Genomic DNA, 22,555 nt, shown 5'->3' with positions numbered 1-22,555 from the left:
ATGCTGTGTTGTGTGTGTGTAGCGTCCAGTGGCGTACAGTAACGCACCTTCTCCACCCACAGAGTCTGTGGTGCCTCTCAGAATGATGATTAAAGTTTGACGTGACTTCACAGGTGGGTGATGGGATGTGCTGTATGTGTGTTTGTCTGTTTTTCTCTATTCAATCAGAGTTAGCAAATTACTGATGTTTTTTTTTTTTTTTTTTTTTTTTTACTTGCATGCTTCTTTTTTAACCATGTGATTTTCTTGTTACATCATCATAAAGGCTGGTTCACATGTACCAATATGCGACTGAAATTGCAAGTCGGTCGAGTTTCCGAAAGAATATCGAGAAACCAGTTGCCAAACAAGACCAACACGTTAGTTTAAGAGAGAACGCTACATCTCCCACCGGCCACCGGGTTTGACAAGGATTCAACTGCCTAGACCGGAGGCCCGAACACGAGCCGCTTTAACCAACTACGCCACCCAGCCCCCAGAGAGAGAGAGAGAGAGAGAAATTAAGGAAATATCCATATGCTTGTCATCCATGGCAGTGTATCTTTATTAGTTTTTGCTAATATTTTGGTTTCTTATATAATCGCGCCAAGTAACCAACCAATCAGCAAACCAGGGAGGCGATGGCGTAGTGGATAAGCTGGTGAGCGTGTGACAGGGCAGACGTCCACGCGTAGGCTCAATCCCACCACATACCGTTTTGAAGCTATGCCATTTGTCGAGTGGTTTAAAATTACCTACATGTCACCCACGGTCCAGATATGTATATCTTCATGTCACCATGATACCCAGGTTCTAAGTGGTTACACCAAAGATGCGCTTGGGTGGTGATGTAGGCGTAATACGGTTACCACTATAAATGAAACTGCCAGCGCCACTAATGGGAGGAAGCTGAACAGCGGTTCCCACATAATTACTCTTTAAGTATGCCTACAGGCTCTATAGGCCATAACATAAAAAAAAAAAAAAATGGCTGCCTGCAGCACTTAGTAACGCGTTTCCATTGTATTGATTTTGTTCCATTTTAAGTAATACTAGTAAAAGAGAAATCTTGAAACTTTCCCTTTCAACATAACTGACCAACAGATGGCAGCAGCGTCTCCGCCTGACAAGTAGCTAATGCTACTGCAGAATATTTTCAACGTGTCACTCAGATGTTTGCGGTGGATTATGGTTGTTATGTTGTGATTATAATCATTCACCACACTAAGAAAGCAAGAATGATACAAGCAAGAGAGAGAGAGAGAGAGAGAGAGAGAGAGAGAGAGAGAGAGAGAATTTATTTGAATTTTGAAAAGGTACCAGCACCAAGCCTGAAAGTCTATATGGCACTAGGAATAGTTGTGTTTACTCAGATCTGATTGAAGAGATGAAGACTGTTAAGGAAGGTCATTATTCTAGGGACAGAAAAGGTGGGAGAGTCTCCCAGAAAATCAGTGAGCACTGGGGAGCGTCGCAGGGTGGCCAAGAAAGGAAATGCATCACGACGATGGGGGTATGTGTCAGGGCAGTCCAAGGATTCTAGACTCTGTATATTCCTTGGGGCAGTCAGGAATATATGTGAGACACTTAGAGCACAGTGGCAGCGCGGGCAGACGGGTGGAGGTTCACGGCGCACGAAGTGTCCATGAGTGAAACCGGTGTGGCCCAGGCGGAGACGAGCAAGGGCGGTTTCCCAGCGCCAGTTCCGGTGGGTGGAGAGAGGCCACGGGAGGACAGTGGGCTTGATGGCATGGAGTTTGTTGTCATTCTGCATGTTCCATGAACACTGCCATAAGTCTCGGAGCATGGAAGTGAGGGCTGCGAAGCAGTCGGCGGCGGGAATGGGATGCGGGAACTTGCTGGTGGTTAGGGCAGCACTCAGCAGAGCGAGCGAGGGAGTCCGCACGTTCGTTACCTGGGACGCCGACGTGGCCAGGAACCCAACAGAACTGCACGGACTTTTACCTTGTTGAGAGGCGAAACAGCCATTCCTGGATCTTGGCAGCAACTGGATGTGAAGCAGAGAGTGACTGCAGGGATGTAAGTGCACTGAGTGAGTCTGAAAAGACAGCAAAAGAGAATGACGGGTGATGGAAGGAAGATTCAAGGGCAAGGAGGATGGCGTAAAGTTCGGCCGTGAGGATACTGGCGATGGGGGTAGAGTACCCTGTAGGGAGGAAGAGGGGGAAACAGTAGCAAAGCCGACACCAGTGGATATGTTTCATCTGTCCGTGTAGATGTGGACAGCGGTGGCATGTTGGGGCATGTGATTAAGGTGAACGGAGAGAGAGAGAGAGAGAGAGAGAGAGAGAGAGAGAATTTCATTTGTTGCAAGATTTATAAAATAGTTACAGGATGCTTGTGATAATATGATGTTGCTAGCGTTTCATGATTTTTTTATAAATGTTATAATGTTATCTCTATAGTTTTGCTGAAACTGGCCTTAATACTATAAGTAGAAATGTGCTTCAGACAAGAAAGAATTATGCAATGACTGGACAGTTAGGCTACGTCAGGATTTTTTTCTATTTTCTGTATTATGCAACTACTACGCTGACTTTTTGTATGAATGTGGTTTTGTTTACAAATGACATTTTTTTTTATAATTTGAGGATTGAATAAAACAAATAATTAGATAGATAAGACTTCAATCGGAAATTACTAATGGACGGTGTTGTAGAAGAATTATGATGTGGGAAATAACTTATAAATTTCGTTTACTTTGATATAAAAACATAATGGTAACGTGTTTTATTTCTTCGCGTGCTTACAGAGGTATGGTTATTTTATTACGGCTATGTGGAATTTCATGTTGAAGTGGTCAGCGATGCTGAACAGTGTTTAACATTGACCTGGAAATATTTATGGTAAAAATGTGGTCTGTGGTTGAGTAGAATGACCTTGTTTTGCTTTATTACTAACAATTATGTGTTCTTACCTTCAAGGAAACAACTGTCATTAAGCACTGAACAGCTGATAGACTCATAGTACTATTTTTTTCTATTTAATGCATTCATTTTATTTATTTACTTATTTATTTTTACCTGACTATTCATATAATGAAACGTTATTATAGGAGAGTGCAGTGCAGGTGTTGTGTGCAGTGCTCAGATGGTTGATTGCTCTGGGACGTGCACAAGAGAAAACGCTACGAATGACGCAAACTATTATTAGTTTTATCACACACACACACACACACACACACACACACACACACACACACACACCATGGTCATACTGCCATTAATGGTGAGTATACTCTGTTTCCAGATGGCAGTGACGGCAGCGGCGCTACAACCGGACACGCCCTTGCCGCCTGTCATTTCTTTCAAGTCTCTTCCCAAAGACCTCATCACGCACGACCCATACGCTCACCTCCACACCTTCTCTGAGGACCATCATGATGTGTTGCAGAACAATATCCCACACCAGTCTTTCAGTTTGCGTATTAAGGACGCCTTGCCCTCCAAGTTCATTAGGTTTCCCAGTACTTCGCACACCGTGACTCCACACCGTCATGCATCATCCTCCTTCAGAAAACCAAGGTGGGTCCTCTAATTTCTGTTCCTCTTTGTATCTGAACCATGTATCCATGTAGCTTTACCTCGTCCATACTCTGCCTGTCTGTCTTATATGCTGCTGTTTTTGGGTGGTGCAATAAGAGAGTGCTGTAGTACACTTTGTCATTAGGTATTATTTTGTTTCTCATGGTGGAGAGTGTGTCGTAAGATACGTAGGTATTATTATTGTTGATAGATTGTAGCAGTATGTGGGGGTGTAACTCAGAGGTAGAGTGCTCGCTTCGCATGTGAGAAGTCCCGGGTTCAATCCCCGGCACCTCCATGTTGTGAGTTGTTTTTGAAGTAATTCTTATTAAGATGGGAGAAAAGTGCTCTCGATCCGCCACGGCCTTCATTCTCTATCTCTCTCTCACTCTCGCATAACCGAAGTGAACATAAGTCTTGCATATGAAAATCGAGCTCCTTTGTTTTTATATTTTCTTGTTTGGAAGATAACGCCATTGCATTGGAGATACGCAACACTGCATGTGATGGGAGAATGAAGACAATAACCAAACCTTGTCTAGTGTTCCGAGGCTGTAGCATCACTAGAGACTTGTCGGGATCGTGTGGCAATGGCGGAGAGGAAATCTCATCCGGAAGCTGCGTGGGGTATGCTCCTGTGCAGGCAGCTATTACAGTACATTCCACAGATTAGTAAACATGCCATGAGTGCTTAAGAAGGTCTTGCTGTTTGTGTTTATGTGAGGGAAAAGTTGAGGGGAGAAAGAGAAGATAAAAAAAATGCAGAGAGAGAGAGAGAGAGAGAGAGAGAATGCAAGGGCAGAAACCATTTCTTTAAGTAAATTCTAACGAGAAGTCACATATAGACAGGTGGCTCGTGTGGAGTGTGCTGCGTAGTGACAACCTTGAGATGGATTCCTTGGACTTCACTCAATCATCTGGAATATGCGTGGCCGAGCATGACACATGAGGTGGCCGTGTGTTGATTGAGTAATAAGTAAGCTATCAAACCAGTAGGTGTCACCTGTCATGGGATGCCATATGTTGTTGGGGTGAAGCAATCCTTGTGTTATCTGCAGCGTTCTCAGGGACCATAACCGCCGCCAGTGGTCTACCTGTAGTTCATGGTGTAGTGATGTATGTACGTACGTGTACATATTGACACTCAGTGAATTAAGGCTATGACTTTTTTTTTTTTTTTTACCCATTTATCAAGCTATAACAGTTTATTTTCAACTTTACTAGGACTTATTTTTACCTTGAGTTTTGGTTATGATTCGACAATTTTATTTACATTTGGAATGGTCTATGGAGGTCAGAAGATTGATGACCAGAGTCTTTACTATTTCAATTCCAAAATTAGTTTCTGAATCTGTATAAAATCACCAAACAATAAGTAGAATTGCAGAATTAATATGAAAAATGCGTCATGATACTGTAGGGGTTAAATTATACCTATCTAATAATTAATCTATCGCATTGCAGTACAAATTTGATGTTGTTGCTGTTGCTTATTGTTATTATTATTATTATTATTATTATTATTATTATTATTATTATTATTATTATTATTATTATTATTATTATTATTATTTTTATTATTATTATTATTATTATTATTATTATCATTCTTCTTCTTCTTTTCTTCTTCTTTTTTATTATTATTATTATTATTATTATTATTATTATTATTATTATTATTATTATTATTATTATTATTATTATTATTATTTCTATTATTAGTAGTATTATTATTGTCATTATTATTATTATTAGTATTATTAGTATTAGTAGTAGTAGTATTATTATTATTATTATTATTATTATTATCATTGCTATTGTTGTTGTTATTTTTACTACATTATTTACTATTATTATTATTATCATTGCTATTGTTGTTGTTATTTTTACTACATTATTTACTATTATTATTATTCTTATTGTTATACTGTTGATTCAAGTTCTTTGGTACCTTGCAGTATCGGAGTGACACCGGTTGGACCCTCAGTGCCAGCGCCCTCGAACAAACCTACCGTGTTCCTCCACACTGTCGGTGCGGTGGACAAGGTGGGCGCCGCTGCACATGTGGAACATATCACCCATAACCACTTCCCAAGCCTTGGTTATGACATCGATTCGTACTTTACTGGTTTCCCTGTTTTTGGATTCTTTGACTTTAATCCAGACAGGGCCGGTTTGACCACCAGAACCCACCTGCCGCCCTTTCCTCAATTCCCGGAGGACATACCTCTCAAAGGCAGCAAAGTCTCCCTCCACGCCCCATACCACGCCACGCACCACACCTCCAAGGCTATGGTGACTCAACAAATTCACCACAAAAGCCGTTCAAATCCTAAGCAATTCCGCACCAGAGTGCCAAGACAGGCGATGTTTTTCCTTGGACCCCCCTCCATGCCCTCCAATCCCAAGCCGCGCACTTCTACAATTCTCTTTTAATTGTCATATTTGTGTCCTCAAAATGTTGGATGGCCTTGATGTATTTTCGTATTAGTAAGTTTTCTCTTCGTTTGAGGTTATTTTTCTTGTACTTTCCAAAATTAAAGTGTGACGCAAATGGCCGACGCTGCGTCCCTGTCAAGCTCTCATAACCTGACTCCTGTTTTAGGTTGTGAAGGATGCTGACTATGTGGCGCTACATGTATATTGATGCTTGTCGGCGACCTCACTGAGACGTCTAGTCAAGAGTGTGCAGCAACCAGCTTGTTGTGAAGTGCGGGAGGACTTCTTGTGTCTCCTGGGAGTCTGGTGTGGTGTGTGTGAGTTTCCTTGCTTCCTTGCTTGTTTTGTGTTACTGTCTCTTAAGCAGCGCTGAATCGCCATAATATAACAAGTTTTGTAGTAACGTGTTTCCATTTAGTGTACAGCTTATTGAACTGCAAGGTAAATAAAACACTAATAGGCAGTGATTCATGTTTATTAGTGATTACTGGAGAGAGAGAGAGAGAGAGAGAGAGAGAGAGAGAGAGAGAGAGAGAATCATTGTGATGGTCACGGACATACTGATATGAAATGTGAAACGCCAGGCAGACCAAGACCACCCTTTGAGGTCAGGAGTGCGGAGAGGGGAAAAGCTACCGTGAAGGAGGCGTCAAGGAGGAAACAGATGAACTGCCTCCTGTAAAAGGCCTCACTATTCTTAAGACAAAGAACACTTACATACACCTGGTAGAAAGCCCTCCTTCACTTAGCGCAAGGTTTGATCTGATAACTATATACCTTTGAATTGTTTTCTGTGTCACTTGTTTGTCTGCACTGTCAATTCAAGTGCCTCTAACTCTTGTAGGCAATGGTTACAACGTGCATCCACACGAAGATATCCCTCCACGTTCGGCGTATAAATACTCCATCCACCATCCTGCCATCCCGTTGTGCGTTCATACATACAAACAGTTCCGTGCCAGTGGTTCAGGAGTGCTTCTCGGGTTCCTACTACAGCTTTAATGCAACCAAGTCTATAACTACATGCAGGCGGTGGTCAGGGCGGCGAATTCGTCACCCCGCGCAACACCGTCATTAGCCACCTGCCTATGACGGTGGAGGCGGCGTTTGGGGGCGTCGCTGAGCATGTCCTCTTGGTCCCCCAGCATGCCCTGAATCCTGCAGCAATTGGGGCTGGCGTCGGGAAGCAACGCCACGCCTCCACTGCCTCTTCTGACGGTAGCTCGAAGCACACAGCAGCTTCCTCCTCCAGTCCTGCAGGAAACATACATATAGCACAAGAGACTCTGAGGTAAAAATTTTGATTTCGTTGAGTTGTGAATTGAACAGTAAAATGCGTAATGTAATGTGATAATAAACCGCTGATTAGTCACTAGCAGTTATTTACACGTGACAATAGATAAGATATCCATGAAAAAAAAAAAAACCTGTTCAATTTATAGATTTTTTTCTCCCTTGGAGAGTATCCCTTAATGGGAAGAGGGAGAGCAAGAAACAAGAACGGACGGGACAACTAGAAATGCATCACTCACCTCTGCCGCAAGTTACCGAACATGGAGACACATGCACCCGCCATTGGTACTCCACGCTCGAGGCTCCAGGCTTATAAGGATGCAGGGTATGAGAGGTGACCTTCCTGTTCCTGTTGAGGATGCGCTCCTCGGCCTCCTCCTCCCCTCCAGTGGTAAGCGCGTCTGGGGGTATTTGGTTGACGAAGAGTGGGTTCTTAAGGTCGATAGAGGAGAGTGATTCGCCGGTTCGTACTGCCCTCTCACGCGATGTTACTGAAGGGATGGAAGAAGTGGAATGAATGGCTGATTGAAAAACCAAGACGACATAAGAGAAAGAAAGATTATGAAACAAGGAAGGAATTAAATGAGTTACAAAGAGAGGAAGCGAAGTCATGAATATCCCCTTGGTGATACAACATTAATAAAATAAAGAAGACGCAAGCTCAAAGAAACAAACTATAAGTTAACTAGGCTATAGCAGCCTAATAGTGTCATTTGTATATATATTTAAATGTCAGGGAGTTCTACCAAAGGCAAAATGAACAAGAAAACAGTATGTAAATAGATAAAACCCAGCTCAAATGCCACCTTAAAACCAAAAATGAGTAACAAAAGAGAAGCTATTTTATTTCCTAGGTCGTCCTGGCACTCCGTGCTTGAAACCAAACACGAAACAAGAAGTACATGACAATAATGTCCAATGGAAACTATGACGATTCATATTCAGGCAATGAACTGATATATAGAGGAAAAGAGCTGGAGATGAAATAGCTAAGATAACAAGTGTCTCAAGTCATGTGGAACACAGGTTGATATGGGGCTCGATAAGGCAATGCAATGGCTATCAAAGAAGAGATAGTAAAAGAGGGTCACATTTGATAGCATCTTGTACAGTTATAAGTGGGGTATTTCATTACCTGCCAACAAGGTTATATTTCTGTTACTTTTTATATAATGGTGCATAGATAGGCATACTGGCTCACCTCATTAATCAGCTAGAGCTATAGTGTATTTTAGTTTAATGTGATAATAATAATAATTATAAGAATATCAGAAAAATGATGAGAGAGAGAGAGAGAGAGAGAGAGAGAGAGAGAGAGAGAGAGACTTACTTGTTTGATTGATCTGGTCGACGAGACTTAGCAGCTGGCGGTCACTGAGGGTGCTGGCAATGGCGTGGGAGGAGGAAGTCACGTCGCGGCGTGCCCGCCGCCATGGGGAGGCGTAGGGCTCCCGTCGCTGGAACTCCAAGGGAGAGGCGCGCTCGATGGGCTCCAGGTCTAGGGCGCGGCCCTTCTCATACTCTGTGTAGATGGTGTTCCGCAGAGGCGTGCCCTCATCTGAGAAATCCTACAAATGAGGAAAGGAAATGATTGATTAACCGATATTGATAATTAACTACAACTGAATCTCTCTCTCTCTCTCTCTCTCTCTCTCTCTCTCTCTCTCTCTCTCTCTCTCTCTCTCTCTCTCGTCATTTCGTCACACAAGTCAGAGACGCTCACAAGGCACCGCCCGTTGAGGCAGTAGGAGCGCTGCGCCCCTTGCTGTTCCCGAGTACACTCTGTGCCGAAGGGGAACCACCCGTCCCGCCCCTTGACACGATAGAAACGATAGTCGAGCTCGGCGTCCTGGCAGGCAACCGTACACGACCGATCGGGATCATCTGCAAGTCAAAGTTCAGCAAAAATTAGACTGCGAGATACGAAAATAACAAACACAGTTCATCACTTTGGCAACTATTTTCGTGTTATTATTTGGGGATTTGTATTTATGTTAATTTCAATACAAATTCGTACTATAGCACCAATATCTTTTGAGAAGGAAGGATGTGCGTCATGTGTCTGTATACTTCACCTTGCGTGCTGGCCAACTGCATGCCCACTCCTGAAAGTTTACTGACACTGGCCTTGAAACGACGGCACACATCGCTCGCGTACTCAAAGGGTGTTTGCATCCTGTCACAGTCATGCTGTAGGAATTTTGGGAAGGACTTTATGATCGCAGGAGTGGAGGGATAAGTCACAGCAGATAGATAAGCAATTGGGAGTGAGGGAAGGGTACTAATACTAAAGCTGGTAGACAGTCAAATTTAGAAAACAGGCACAGATAGGGAAAAAATCCGTTAATAATAAATCTAGTTTACCATGTAGTCTACATACCTCAAGTTTATATTCGTGCATTAGACGTAGTGTTAAAATATTATCAGTGATACAAAAATCTTTCACGATTTGATATTCAGTCTGGTGCAAGCTTAATGGAGCAATGAGCTATATAAAACTTAAGACAGAGCCAAATTAACACAAACGCGTGTTATACGAAGAACTGTATAAGAACTTAATAGAAAATCAATCAAGTTGCAATAAAAGTATTGTTTTAGATACAAGAAAGATAGAAAAATAAGTGCTGATTAAAATGAAAATTAAACCTTTTATAAAACAATATTGACAACACAAAAATACACTCAAGTAGAGCAAGACGAGAACAGACAGAAACTGGGCATGATGGAACGTGACTCACCTGTCTGCCGGGGGAGCATACTTGGATGTTTCTATTTACTCCGTAGCAGCCTCTGCCCAGACACTTGCGACTCACCAACTGGATGCCCATGGCCGGCGTGAGGCAGCTAGTAGGAGGGGAGGACAGCAGATTTATGTAGGTGTTACAGAAGGAGAGGAGGAGAGAAGAACAATGGGAATAACTAGGTGTTTTAGAAGTGCGACGAATGGACGAGAGAAAACAAGCAAAAGTAAAATTATTGATCTTCATGATATTGTTTGTAATATTTGCGATGCACTTGTGGAATAGAGGAAGGGGAAACACCACAGTGACTATACAAGTGTTAGATGGAAGACCTGAGTTCACACCAGAGAAAACGAGTCCCAGTGTATAAATTCTATGAGTGTCTTAGTTTCCAACACCTAAGGAGAAGAAACAAGAAAAGAAAAAAACTCCCTCATTACATAAAAAGAGATGAAGGGCACACAAAGAAACTCATAAGATCAGATGGCAGCATGACGCGTTGATCCTTGCGAGGTTATTTGTGATAAGCTAAATAATGTAAAGTTAGAACAAAAATTTCCCTAACATCTAAGATGGGAGAAATTAAAGCAAGACAAAGATCATAGGAAGACCTTACCGCAGCAGACATGTTGACACTTACAAGGTTGTTTGTGATAAGCTACACTGTGTATAGTAGGAAAAATATTCATTGGTTGGACTACGTTGGAGAATATAAAAGCACCACAAAGGAACTCCGGAAGACTATATACCGCAGCAGACCCATTGGCTCCTACGAGACCGATTAGTTATAGTAGCTACAGTTAGATAGTGTTGGAGAGTGTAGACCACCACGTAAGGAGAAAGCATGCTACGGGGTTAGAGAGAAAAGCACTACAGGTGGAAAGGAAAAATTTATCACCGCAAAAGACACAATACATCAACATTCACTTCATCATCCGCCCTCTTGTCGGGAGATCAGACATCCATTGCTCCCATTCCTCCCTCAGCGACGCCCCGAGAACCTCTAAAACATCTGCTGATGGCACTGGTCACCTGAAGCGGCAGTTGGAAGCAGGTCTCCAGGCACCCCACTGGCGGTCTCCCGAGGCGAAAGTAGAGGTGGCCGGATGACGAGTGGTAGTGAAGGCGGGTGGGCGTGGGTTGGGACCTAGGGGACGGTATGGGTCCGGGGCGCCCATGTCCGGCCGGCACGTGACGGGATCAGCACCATAAAGAGCGTCTGGCTCACAGCGGAACTCCTGACAATGGGGAAGCAGGTGTGTTTGAGAGACAGGCATAGATAAACAGAAAAGTTTGAATAAAACTGGAACAAGTAGAACAAATATAAAAGAAGCTTTATAACAAAAAAAAAGATGGAAAAAAAAGAAAGAAGAAAGTGAACAAAGAGAGGGACAAACAGACAGATAGACAGAGGTAGACAAACTGCCAGAAATCACTCACCGTGCACACGCCGGCAACGCAGAAGGCAGGAAAGTTTGAGGCAGACTGGCATACAGTACCGTCGGGGAAACTCCTGTCAGACGACTGCACCCCGTGGCCCATCGTCTCGCACTCCACCTCGCACTGTGTTGGGCCTGAGGGCGCAGCAGGGTGAAGGTATATATATATATATATATATATATATATATATATATATATATATATATATATATATATATATATATATATATATATATATATATATATATATATACATCCTTAGGTCCCCCAACTGGCAAACGAGTGTAGATTGGGCTTCCTCACTCCGGGCAAGGGTTTCCTAGTGGGTGGGTTTTGAGATAGGAGGTAGCCCAAAAAGTATCCCCTTTTAGCCCATAAATTCCCTCGAAAAGCCCACATAGTATAAATAAAGAAAAATAAAAAAAATGCAAAACGCCAAAGGCTTCTCCGCTTTGGGGGATCCTGAGGAGGGATTGGAGAAATAAGATAAGATACAGAAATGAGATTGTAATTGGAGCGGCCCAACAGAGAAGATAGGATAACAGCATAAGCAGAAGGATTAGAGGTAAGGAAAATATCAAGAATGTTGAGCGTATCTCTTAATACGGCCATGAATACGAGTAGGGTGTTGCTCGAGGTGCTCTAAGTCATGGAGGATAGCAAAGTTAAAGGCTAATTCACCAGGATGGTCAGTGAAGGAGAGGAAAGCCAAAGCTGGTGGTGAACATTGAAATCTCCAGGGATGAAGATCTCCTCGAAAGAACAGAGGGACAGAATGTGCTCCACTTTGGAAGTTAAATAGTCAAAGAATTTATTATAGTCAGAGGAGTTATGGAAGAGATAGGCAACACAGATAAATCTAGTTAGAGAATGACTATTGAATCGAAGCTAGATGGTAGAAAACTCGAAAGATTCGAGAGCGTGAGCACTACAGCAAGTTAAGTCTTTGGGCATATAGACACAACATCCAGCTTCAGAACGAAAATGAGGATAGGGAAAGTAGGAATGAAAAGAGAAGGGGCTACTATCAGTTGCCTTAAACAATTGTGTGTCGGTGAGGGAAAAAAATGAGGTTTAGTAGAAGTTAGCTGGTGCTCTACAGATTGAAAATTAGATCTAAGACCGCGAATGTTGCAGAAGTTAATGAAGAAAAAGTTGAGGGAGGTGTCAAGATATCTTCGGTCGCTACCGGGAGAGCAGTCCGACCTAAGGACATTTCTGGTCCTCTCCCCAGAAGGGTACCCCGAAGCTTAATTAAGCGGACATCAAACAAAATAAAACGATGACCATGCTTGTGGAATATGATAGCCAGAAAACAGCTCAGGATTAGTGGTAGTTTTAATTTGATATATTGTTATGTCTTAAAATATTACAAATGCTCCACCTGTAATGCATATGAGACGCTAAGCACAACATAAATGTGAGTTCTAATGCTCCACCTGTAATGCATATGAGACGCTAAGCACAACATAAATGTGAGTCCTATTCCTTCCTTAGAAAAACTTTTCCCTCAGTGACATAACATATCCTTTATCTGAAATGCAGGAAATGCCGTAATAGCCCTTGGTTCCTCCTTTAAAAATGCCTTGCACTCGATGATAGACAGGTACGAACGACATCACTGGTAGGCTCCCCTTGGTAGGAATTAAAGGTGAGTGCCTGAGCCATAAGACGAAACCTATCTACTGTAGGTGGCGTTGCTTCCAGGCCTACTATCAGAAAGAAGTGACCCCTAAGTACAGTAGGAGCCGTGGGGGAAGAGAGACATTAAGTATTTCAATATGGATAAAAAAAAAATGGGTACTGGCGAAATTAATTGATGGATGATAACCTCAGAAAGTACGTTCAAGGAAAAATTAAGCTAGGGGAGTGATAAGGTAAAGTGAAAAAAAAGTAGAAAGATGGTGGAATGTATGGAACAGTGGGAATTAATGGGTTGGCTGTAAAAGAAGAGTTAAGTCTGGGAAACGTAATGGGTTGAAATCCATGGGATAATGTACGCAACATTTTAAAAAGATGAATGGTATATATATATATATATATATATATATATATATATATATATATATATATATATATATATATATATATATATATATATATATATATATATATATATATATATATATATATATATATATATATATATATATATATATATATATATATATATGTAGAAGGTAGTAGACACCTACTGAAACAGTGATTTATTTCCAGCGATGTCTAATAGCACTAGTTCAGGGGGTGTTGTTTAAAGCTAGTTGTGATCTCGCTGGACGTTTCCCTTAGTGCCTCACAACTCAGGGGGACAGTCACAGCCTGCCCTCTAAAGACAACTCTCCTTCTTCACACAAAACTACATGTACCTAACACACACACACACACACTTCATTTAAGATTCGAAATTTATAAATGGCGACTCCAAATCCAGCCTCGGAGTCCCATTCTGGGGAGGGGACCAAAAGCGTCCTTAGGTCGGACTGCTCCCTCGGCGGCGACTCAAAATGTCTTGACAACTCCCTCAACACTTTTTTCATTAGCTTCTGCAACATTCGTGGACCTAGATCTAATTTTCAATCTGTAGAACAGCACCTCTTTTCTACTAAACCTCATCTTCATTTCCTCACCGAAGCATAGTTGTCTGAGGCAACTGACCCCTTCTCTGTTCCCTCCTACTTTCTCTACTCTCATTTTCGTTCTATAGCTGGATGTTGCTCTTGTGTCCACGCTCTCAAGTCTTCTAAGTTTTCCACCATCTGGCTTTGAGTCATTATTCACTCTCTAACTAAATTTATCTGTGTTGTCTATCTCTCCCATAACTCCTTTGATATTATTAAGTTCTTTGATTATTTAGCTTCCAAAGTGGAGAACATTCTGTCCCTCTATCCTTTCGTGGAGATCTCCATCTTTGGAGATTTCAATGTTCACCACCGGCTTTGGCTTTCCTCTCCCTTCACTGACCATCCTGATGAACTAGCCTTCAACTTTACTTTTCTCCATGACCTAGAGCAACTGGTGCAACACCCTACTCGCATTCCTGACCGTCTTAGAGATGCGCCCAACATTCTTGATTTTTTCCTTAACTCAAATCTTTCTGCTAATGCTGTTACCCTATCTTCTTCGTTGGTCTCCTCCGATCACAATCTCATTTCTGTATCTAGCTCTATTTCCCCAATTTCTCCTCAGGATTCCCGAAAATGAAGGTGCCTCTGGCGTTTTGCCTCTGCCAGTTGGGATGACTTGAGGAGGTATTATGGTGAATTTCTCTGGTATGATTACTGTTTCTGTGTCAGAGACCCATCTCTATGTGTCGAAAGCATAACAGAGATGATAGTGTCTCACATGGAGGCGTACATTCCTTATTGTTTTTCTCAACCAAAACCTTCCAAACACAGCCTCTTCTCGTGCTATACATGATAGAGAGGTTGCCCACAAAAGGTATTTGAGTCTTCCATCTCCTGAACCTCATGCACTTAATATTTCTGTCCGGAATCATGCCAAGTCTGTTCTTCAACTTGCCAAACACTCCTTAATAAATAGGGAATGTCAAAATCTTTCAAGCTCAAACTCCCCTCGTGACTTCTGGCATCTGGCCAAAAGCATCTCCAATAACTTTACTTCATCTTTTCCTCCTTTATTTCATCTTGATGGCACCACTGCCATCTCTTCTGTCTCTAAAGCTGAACTCTTCTCTCAAACCTTTGCTAACAACTCCACCTTGGATGATTCTGGGTTTGTTCCTCCCTCTCCTCCTTCCTCTGACTATTTCATGCCTTTAATCAAAATTCTTCGTAATGATGTTTTCCATGCCCTCGCTGGCCTAAACCCTCGGAAGGCTTATGGACCTGATGGGGTCCCTCCTATTGTTCTCAAAAACTGTGCTTCCGTGCTTACACCTTGCCTGGCCAAACTCTTTCAACTTTGTCTATCGACTTCTACCTTTCCTTCTTGCTGGAAGTTTGCCTACATTCAGCCTGTTCCTAAAAAGGGTGACCGCTCTAATCACTCAAACTACCGTTCTATAGCTCTAATCTCTTGCTTGTCTAAAGTTTTGAATCTATCCTGAATAGGAAGATTCTTAAACATCTGTCACTTCACAATCTTCTATCTGATCGCCAGTATGGCTTCCGTCAAGGTCGCTCTACTGGTGATCTTCTGGCTTTCCTTACTGAGTCTTGGTCATCCTCTTTTAGAGATTTCGGTGAAACTTTTGCTGTCACGTTAGACATATCAAAAGCTTTTGATAGAGTCTGGCACAAAGCTTTGATTTCAAAACTGCCCTCCTACGGTTTCTATCCTTCTCTCTGCAACTTTATCTCAAGTTTCCTTTCCGACCGTTCTATTGCTGCTGTGGTAGATGGCCACTGTTCTTCTCCTAAATCTATTAATAGTGGTGTTCCTCAGGGTTCTGTCCTGTCACCCACTCTCTATTATTCATTAATGATCTTAACCAAACTTCTTGCCCTATCCACTCCTATGCTGATGATACCACCCTACATCTTTTCACGTCCTTCAAGAAGTCAACAGATCACGCAGAGACGCCACAGAACGCCTGACTTCCGATCTTTCTAAGATTTCTGATTGAGGCAGAGAAAACTTAGTAATGTTTGATGCCTCAAAAACTCAATTCCTCCATCTATCAACTCGACACAATCTTCCAGAAAACTATCCCCTCTTCCTCAATGACACTCGACTGTCTCCCTCTTCTTCACTGCATATCCTCTGTCTTTCCTTCACTTATAATCTTAACTGGAAACTCCACATCTCATCTCTTGCTAAAACAGCTTCTATGAAGTTAGGCGTTCTGAGGCGTCTCTGCCAGTTTTTCTCGCCTCTCCGACTGCTAACTCTGTATAAGGACTTTGTCCGTCCTTGTATGGAGTACTCTTCGCATGTTTGGGAGGTTTCCACTCACATAGTTTGATTAAACAAGGTGGAATCAAAAGCTTTTCGTCTCATCAGCTCCCTTCCTCTGACCGATTGTCTTCTACCTCTTTCTCACCGTCGAAATGTTGCATCTCTTTCTATCTTTTATCCGTATTTTCATGCTAACTGTTCTAGTGATCATGCTAACTGCATGCCTCCCCTCCTCCTGCGGCATCGCTGCACAAGGCTTTCCTCTTCCTCTCATGTCTGTTCTGTCCAGCTGTCTAATACAAGAGTTAACCAGTATTCTCAATTATTCATATCTTTCTCTAGTAAAGTTTGGGACTCCCTTCCTGCTTCTGTTTATTTATTTTCTTATGACTTGATTTCTTTTAAGAGGGAGGTTTCAAGACATTTGTCCCTCACTTCTGGATAACTCTTTACCAATCGTTTAGGGAACTTGCAGTTCAAGAGGGCCTTTTCTTAAATTTTTTTATTTATTTATTTATTTTTTTTTTTTTTTTGCACTTGGCTGTTTCTCTCTTGCATACAAAATAAGTATCTCTCTATGAAAGAGTAGTTAAGATCATTGTATGAGCTACTGCTCATCCCTTTCTCATGCAAGAGTCTACGAGTATTTCTTCTTCCTAAGTCATTCCCTGTTCCACGGCAGCGGCACACCCACCTCTCAGCGGCACTCGCTTCGCCAAGCCCGTTAGGAGAGGCATGGATCGAGAGCGTCTCTGACAGATGTCATGGGCGAAGTCCTGCACTGTTCTTCGCTGTCCCGTTCCGCACTCCTCGACGGCCGAACACAGCCTGTAGCGGTACTCCTCCCGGCAGGTTCTGACGAGAGAGAGGGAAAGAGAGTGTGTGTGTACGATGAAGCCCAATGGGTAGAAATAACGGTAAAAAGTGTATTGAAGCGTATTCACAGTTATCATGAGAGAGAGAGAGAGAGAGAGAGAGAGAGAGAGAGAAGAAACTCTCACCTGCATCGCCTTTCAGACAACGCTAGACCGGAACTCCCAGAGGACAAGGCTCCATCGACGCCGTAAAGGCAAGATGACCGACACTCAGACCACGGCCCCCACTCCCCTCCCGCTCCCCCGCCACGATCCCCGGACCCAAGGCCATTGTTGGAGGAGGACGAGGACATGAGTAACTCCTGCGAGAGACCAGGAGCGTTGCTGTCCTCCACGCACTTCCCTCGGCGGCACCACTGTAAAAAGGAATGTGAGGGTCAAGAGCGATGCGTGACTTACTGCCGCAGAAGTGGAAGAAAGCGGTTGTTGATGTAGAAATAGTGATGATTGTGAATTGAATGGTGTCATGAATGAAGTTGTAAGACGCTCGGAACTGCCAAAATTGAGATCAATTTTAGTTGCAAGCTACTCAAATTGGAAATCAAAGTTAATGTTATAGCTTTATTGAATAACCCGTTAAAGAAATATGTGATTAACTGAAATTCATAGTCTTTTATTTATTTGTTTTCTTTCTTATTTGTTTATTTATTTGACTGGAGACTTCAAGAGAAGACAAAAAAAAAAATCAATGAACTTTCCTCTTCCTAAAATTAATCAATGATAAAAAAAGGGGTCTATTTTGTTATGGAGATGCGAAATCCTATGGAATAGAACTGAATCAACATTCTGTAGATGAAAGAGTAAGCTCGAAAAATTAAAAACAACAAAACCAACAATAACACAGTACATTAAAAGGTGGACATTCATTTACACTGAATGTCAAAATGTGCCATAAAGTCACCTGTCGATGTCCGCAGGTAGTGCCTTCCAGGGCCGGGTGGGAGGTCCAGGTATAATGGTCGCGACGGCAGTGCAGGTCCTCGCAGATGTCCTCTAGTTTCTGGGTGGACGCGTGGTAGCTCCCCACTCCGTGTTTCAGCATGCCTACAGGACAGATTTATGGATTGGCAACTTTGGAGGTAAAAACTTAGTGAATGACAAACTATAAGCGGTCAGAGTTACACAGTGGCAAACTAAAAGACGAAGAGTTATAGATAGCAACCAAAAAGACTGCTATAGTTATAGTCTAACAACCTCGGGAGGCAAATAAAGTTACGGAATGGCAACTTATGGGACAGAGTTAAAGAATGATAAACTAGAACATTTTTAATGTGGTCGTGGTTTAATCCGTCTCTCTCTCTCTCTCTCTCTCTCTCTCTCTCTCTCTCTCTCTCTCTCTCTCTCTCTCTCTCCGTTACGCTACCTACGCCCACATCAACACTTTATTACCATGGCATTTCTCGCCCATGGTTTATTTTTTGTCTCTCCTCGCATTGGCTTCCCTCTCCTCTCTCTCCTCACGCCCAAGCACACTCTCTCACTTCCCTCGCTCCCACACCCATTTTCCCTCACCCCCCGTCCCTTGTACATGTCCCCCGCCCACCCCAACACACACCTGTATGCACAAAACCCATAAATATAGCACAGGAACCATGAAAATAATGCATGCTACCTTCAATTTCAATATTTTATGATCCCTCTTTTCCCAATAACACCTCTTCCTCTTCCCCTTCTACCTTTTAATTTTTTTTACTTTTTCTCTTTTCTTCCTTCCTATATCTTCATTTTATCTGGTATTCTTCCTTATTTAGTCCATAATCCTTCCCCTTTTCTTCTTTCTCTTTTTCCACTTTTTCTATTTCCCTTTTATCTAGTATATTTTTCTCTTCATGCCTTTCCTTTTACCTGGTACAAATTTCCCTTTTCACCTTCTTTTCTTCCTCATCCCCGCCCTCTTTCTCTTTTCCCTCCTCCTCTTCTCCGTTTCCTTCCATTCTTTCTACTTCAGCTTATATCCGCTACAGTTTCTCCTTCACTCACTTCTCTCTTCCTTCTATTCTCCCTCTTATCTCTTCCATCTTTCCTCAACTCCATTCTTTATTTCCCACCTGTTTCCTCCTCGTTTCCTCCTAATCTCCTTAAAATTTCCCTCCCTTCCTGGCAAATCTTTCCACTTTTCTCATTCATTTTCCCGTCCAAGTTTCCTCCATTTCTCATTTCCTCCCTCCCTGGTACTTATCTCCACATTCCTGCTCTACTTTTCCTTTCTTTTTCCTCGCCAAGGGTATATTTGTTCCTCTCTCTCTCTCTCTCTCTCTCTCTCTCTCTCTCTCTCTCTCTCTCTCTCTCTCTCTCTCTCTCACTTACTGTCCCCGGAAACAATCAGGTTAATGAGCACGCAGGTAAACGACCCTAACTACCGAATGCCTTTATCCACGCTGAGGTTTTTATCTGGGCTATCCCCCTCTCTCTCTCTCTCTCTCTCTCTCTCTCTCTCTCTCTCTCTCTCTGCCTCATGTCATTCTTTCTGTCTATATTTAACATTTCATTTTATTTTATTCTTTTCTTGTTCGTTTGCTCTTGTTTTGTATTTTCCTTGTTCTTTTTTAACTTTTACCGTTTTCTTTTTTTTCATTTATTTTATTAATTCTTTCTTGCTTATTTATATTCTTACCTTATTTATGTACACGCGTGCAGAGGTATGAGAGAGAGAGAGAGAGAGAGAGAGAGAGAGAGAGAGAGAGAGAGAGAGAGAGAAAGGTGTTACAGGAACACTCCCTGAAATATGCAAATTGCCACTCAATTTGTCCTTTACTCTTCCTGTTTTCTCTCATTGTGTGTATTATTCACCATTTTTACTCTCCCCTCATCCTCTTCCTACATTATGGTATATTATATGCATACATGATAGTGTGTTCGTGTGTGCGTGTGCGTTTTGTCCTTCGTGTGTTAGTGTGGTGGAGGGGCGGGATGTGAGTGTGTTTGTGTGTGTGTGTGTGTGTGTGTGTGTGTGTGTGTGTGTGTGTGTGTGTGTGTGTGTGTGTGGTTTAGGTTTTCAGGGTCTGTCACTGTTGGTTTCAGGAATGCCTTGTGTGCTTTTCAGAAGGTCAAATGGTGTTTTTTCAGTCTCATTTTCTTATTGTGTTGTAAGTTGAAGCCGAGGGAACCAAGTATTGCGCTTTTTTTTCAGTTTAATTGATTTGTTTAGTCTGGAGTTTTGTCTTTTCTGGCGTACTTCTGACCACATTAACTGGGGTCTTCTCTTTTTGCAGTGTCGTATGCTTTTTTGTGCTTTCTTCATTAATTTCCTTCTTCCTTTAGAATTTTTTTTCTTTTAAAAGTGATTTTTTCGTTTAGTATTATCTGTGATTTCTCCCAAATTTCCTACAGTAGTGTTTTCATTGCTAAACTTCATTGACGGCTCTTGCAAACTCCTAATGTTGCATTCAAAAGCAAGCCGAGTATTGTATTTATGGCTCCTAACGTTTGTTTTCACTTCATTGTCATCGGATTTTCTCGTTCTGCCAGTTAGTGATAACTTAACGTTTAAAAGTACTAATGTTCACCGTACTTTTTATAAGAATGATAAAACATTTAATTCACTATTCTATAAACTTATAAACGCTTCGGTAACGACATGATATTGGATACAAAGTAAAATTTGAGTGCCATATCAACTGGAAGATTGTCAGTAATGATTTTACATTTTCACTCTTAATACGCAAGAAACATGTAGACTTACGAATTTCTGAATGAAATCTACAATTTACTACACCGCAAGAGACAATGAGCTGCGTAATGACACTGACCTTATATCTTAAGAGAAATGAGAAAAAGTCAAGTTTCAGTGACTTAACGGGCACAACATGCACGGAATTCATTCTAACGTCCACCACTTCCGTTCTCTTACTAAGCCAGCTCGTCCTATCCCCACACAATCATACGCTTTTCCTCTCACCAATCCTCCTTCCCTTTCCCTTCCCTTCCCCACTGTTACCAATGACTCTCTCCCCACCTACAACCCCATCTCTTCCTGTAACTACTAAAATTACGCTCTTTCTAGTGTATTATTTTGTCCTCACTCTCAATGGTTGTGTCTGTCTTCTGCATCTTCATTTTTTTCCAACACCTCTTCCTCTTCCTTATTCTTTTTTCCTGGTCATTGTCCGCATTATCTTCTAGCTCCTCTTCCTTCCTTCCTCTTTCTAATCATCGTCGCCATTTTTCCTCTCTGTTCGTCTTCTTTCTTTTCTCCTTCTGATCATCACCCTCATTTTTTTTCTGTGTTCTTGCTGTCTTCCTCTTTCTAATCTTCTTTTTTTCCTTATTTTTTGTTCCTCTCTATTTCATTCTCTTCCGTATCATTATCAATTTCTATGATTTAACTGAAGAACAAATACCTCTTCTCTTACTCTTCTCGAGTCATCTCTTTCACTTCCTCGTCTATTTCGGGCCATTCCCATCTAGTTTTCCGTCCCTGTCTTGTTTCATCATTCCTAAATTGTCATTCCGCTGATTCAATCTACCACAATTACTTCCCTTTCCCCACTATAAGCTACATTATTATGCTTTCTAAACGTTCCATTATTTGCATCACATCCGCCATCTACTACACAAACTCTCACTTACAAGGTATGCTAGACAGGCACTCGCCTTGATGTCCTCTTTTCCTTCAACTTTACCTTGCTCTCAAATGCCTCTTCTTATCACATGTCACCATATAAGTTCTCTGACTGCGTCTCTGTTCATCCGGTCAATCAATTAATCAGTCAGTCTCAGTCAGTAAGTGAGTCAGTCAATCTGCTTATCTATCTCTGTCTATTTATCTACTGCCTTCTTTCTATCTGTTTGTCTGTTGATATATCCATGTTTATCTTTTTACCTATGTCTATCTATCTGTCTATGTATCTATTTATCTATTTGTCTATCTATCTATCTTTCTGACTATCTATCTATCTATCTATCTATCTATCTATCTATCTATCTATCTGTCTGTCTGTCTGTTTGTCTGTCTTTCTATCTGTCTATCTGTTTATCTATCTATATATTTATCTATCTATCTGTTTGTCTGTCTATCTATCTATCTATCTATCTATCTATCTATCTATCTATCTATCTGTCAGTCATTTTCATTAAGTCCCGATACATACATTGCTGGTTGACTGGGAAGCGCTGGCCGGGCAGGGAATCAGCATCGTGGTCTAGGTGAGGACCATCAGCCTCTGCAGCGTCCATAAGACACGATGCCTGGGAGGACCTGTATCGGGTGAGGCCAGGGAGGGAGCGTTTGTTAGGGGAAGACAAAGACTGGTTAGGGTGGGGTGTTGAAAGAGAGGGAATGGAGTGGCACTATGAGTAATTATTGTATTTGTAATAGTAGTAGTAGTAGTAGTAGTAGTAGTAGTAATAGTAGTAGTAGTAGTAATAATAACGGTAGTAGTAGTAG

General features: G+C 41.9%; 2 protein-coding genes and 1 non-coding gene across 7 annotated transcripts in view; 2 read left to right on the top strand and 1 right to left on the bottom strand.

The window, feature by feature from the left end:
- Positions 1-17,334, top strand: part of LOC123505637 — a 34,990-nt gene extending 17,656 nt beyond the window's left edge. The window contains exons 2-4 of one of the 5 annotated variants that reach the window (XR_006675220.1): positions 3,250-3,524; positions 5,483-6,280; positions 17,312-17,334. Coding sequence is in view for 2 of the 5 variants with exons in the window: in XM_045257219.1 (XP_045113154.1) it covers positions 3,250-3,524; positions 5,483-5,960 (753 nt within the window). In the remaining 3 variants the exon portion in view is untranslated. Of the gene's footprint in view, positions 1-1,468; positions 2,020-3,249; positions 3,525-5,482; positions 6,431-6,807; positions 6,946-17,311 lie in introns of those variants that run through there. The other 4 variants (XR_006675219.1, XR_006675221.1, XM_045257220.1 and 1 more) reach the window with 4 other exon arrangements.
- Positions 3,751-3,822, top strand: Trnaa-cgc. The gene has a single exon. It is a non-coding gene; the product is annotated as a tRNA-Ala (tRNA).
- Positions 6,441-22,555, bottom strand: part of LOC123505354 (A disintegrin and metalloproteinase with thrombospondin motifs adt-2-like) — a 30,582-nt gene continuing 14,467 nt past the window's right edge. Inside the window, exons 12-23 of the mRNA XM_045256572.1 lie at positions 22,260-22,366; positions 18,071-18,213; positions 17,296-17,525; positions 16,989-17,149; positions 11,438-11,571; positions 11,030-11,235; positions 9,995-10,100; positions 9,332-9,446; positions 8,980-9,140; positions 8,587-8,824; positions 7,496-7,747; positions 6,441-7,217 (exon numbers count right to left, since the gene is read on the bottom strand). Coding sequence (XP_045112507.1) covers positions 7,000-7,217; positions 7,496-7,747; positions 8,587-8,824; positions 8,980-9,140; positions 9,332-9,446; positions 9,995-10,100; positions 11,030-11,235; positions 11,438-11,571; positions 16,989-17,149; positions 17,296-17,525; positions 18,071-18,213; positions 22,260-22,366 — 2,071 coding nt within the window. The 3' untranslated portion in view covers positions 6,441-6,999. The remainder of the gene's footprint in view (positions 7,218-7,495; positions 7,748-8,586; positions 8,825-8,979; positions 9,141-9,331; positions 9,447-9,994; positions 10,101-11,029; positions 11,236-11,437; positions 11,572-16,988; positions 17,150-17,295; positions 17,526-18,070; positions 18,214-22,259; positions 22,367-22,555) is intronic.

This window comes from Portunus trituberculatus, chromosome 18, assembly GCF_017591435.1.
Source record: "Portunus trituberculatus isolate SZX2019 chromosome 18, ASM1759143v1, whole genome shotgun sequence".
NCBI lineage: Eukaryota > Metazoa > Arthropoda > Malacostraca > Decapoda > Portunidae > Portunus > Portunus trituberculatus.
The sequence above is the reverse complement of the archived record's forward strand: the minus strand, read 5'-3'. Positions and strand labels throughout refer to the sequence as shown.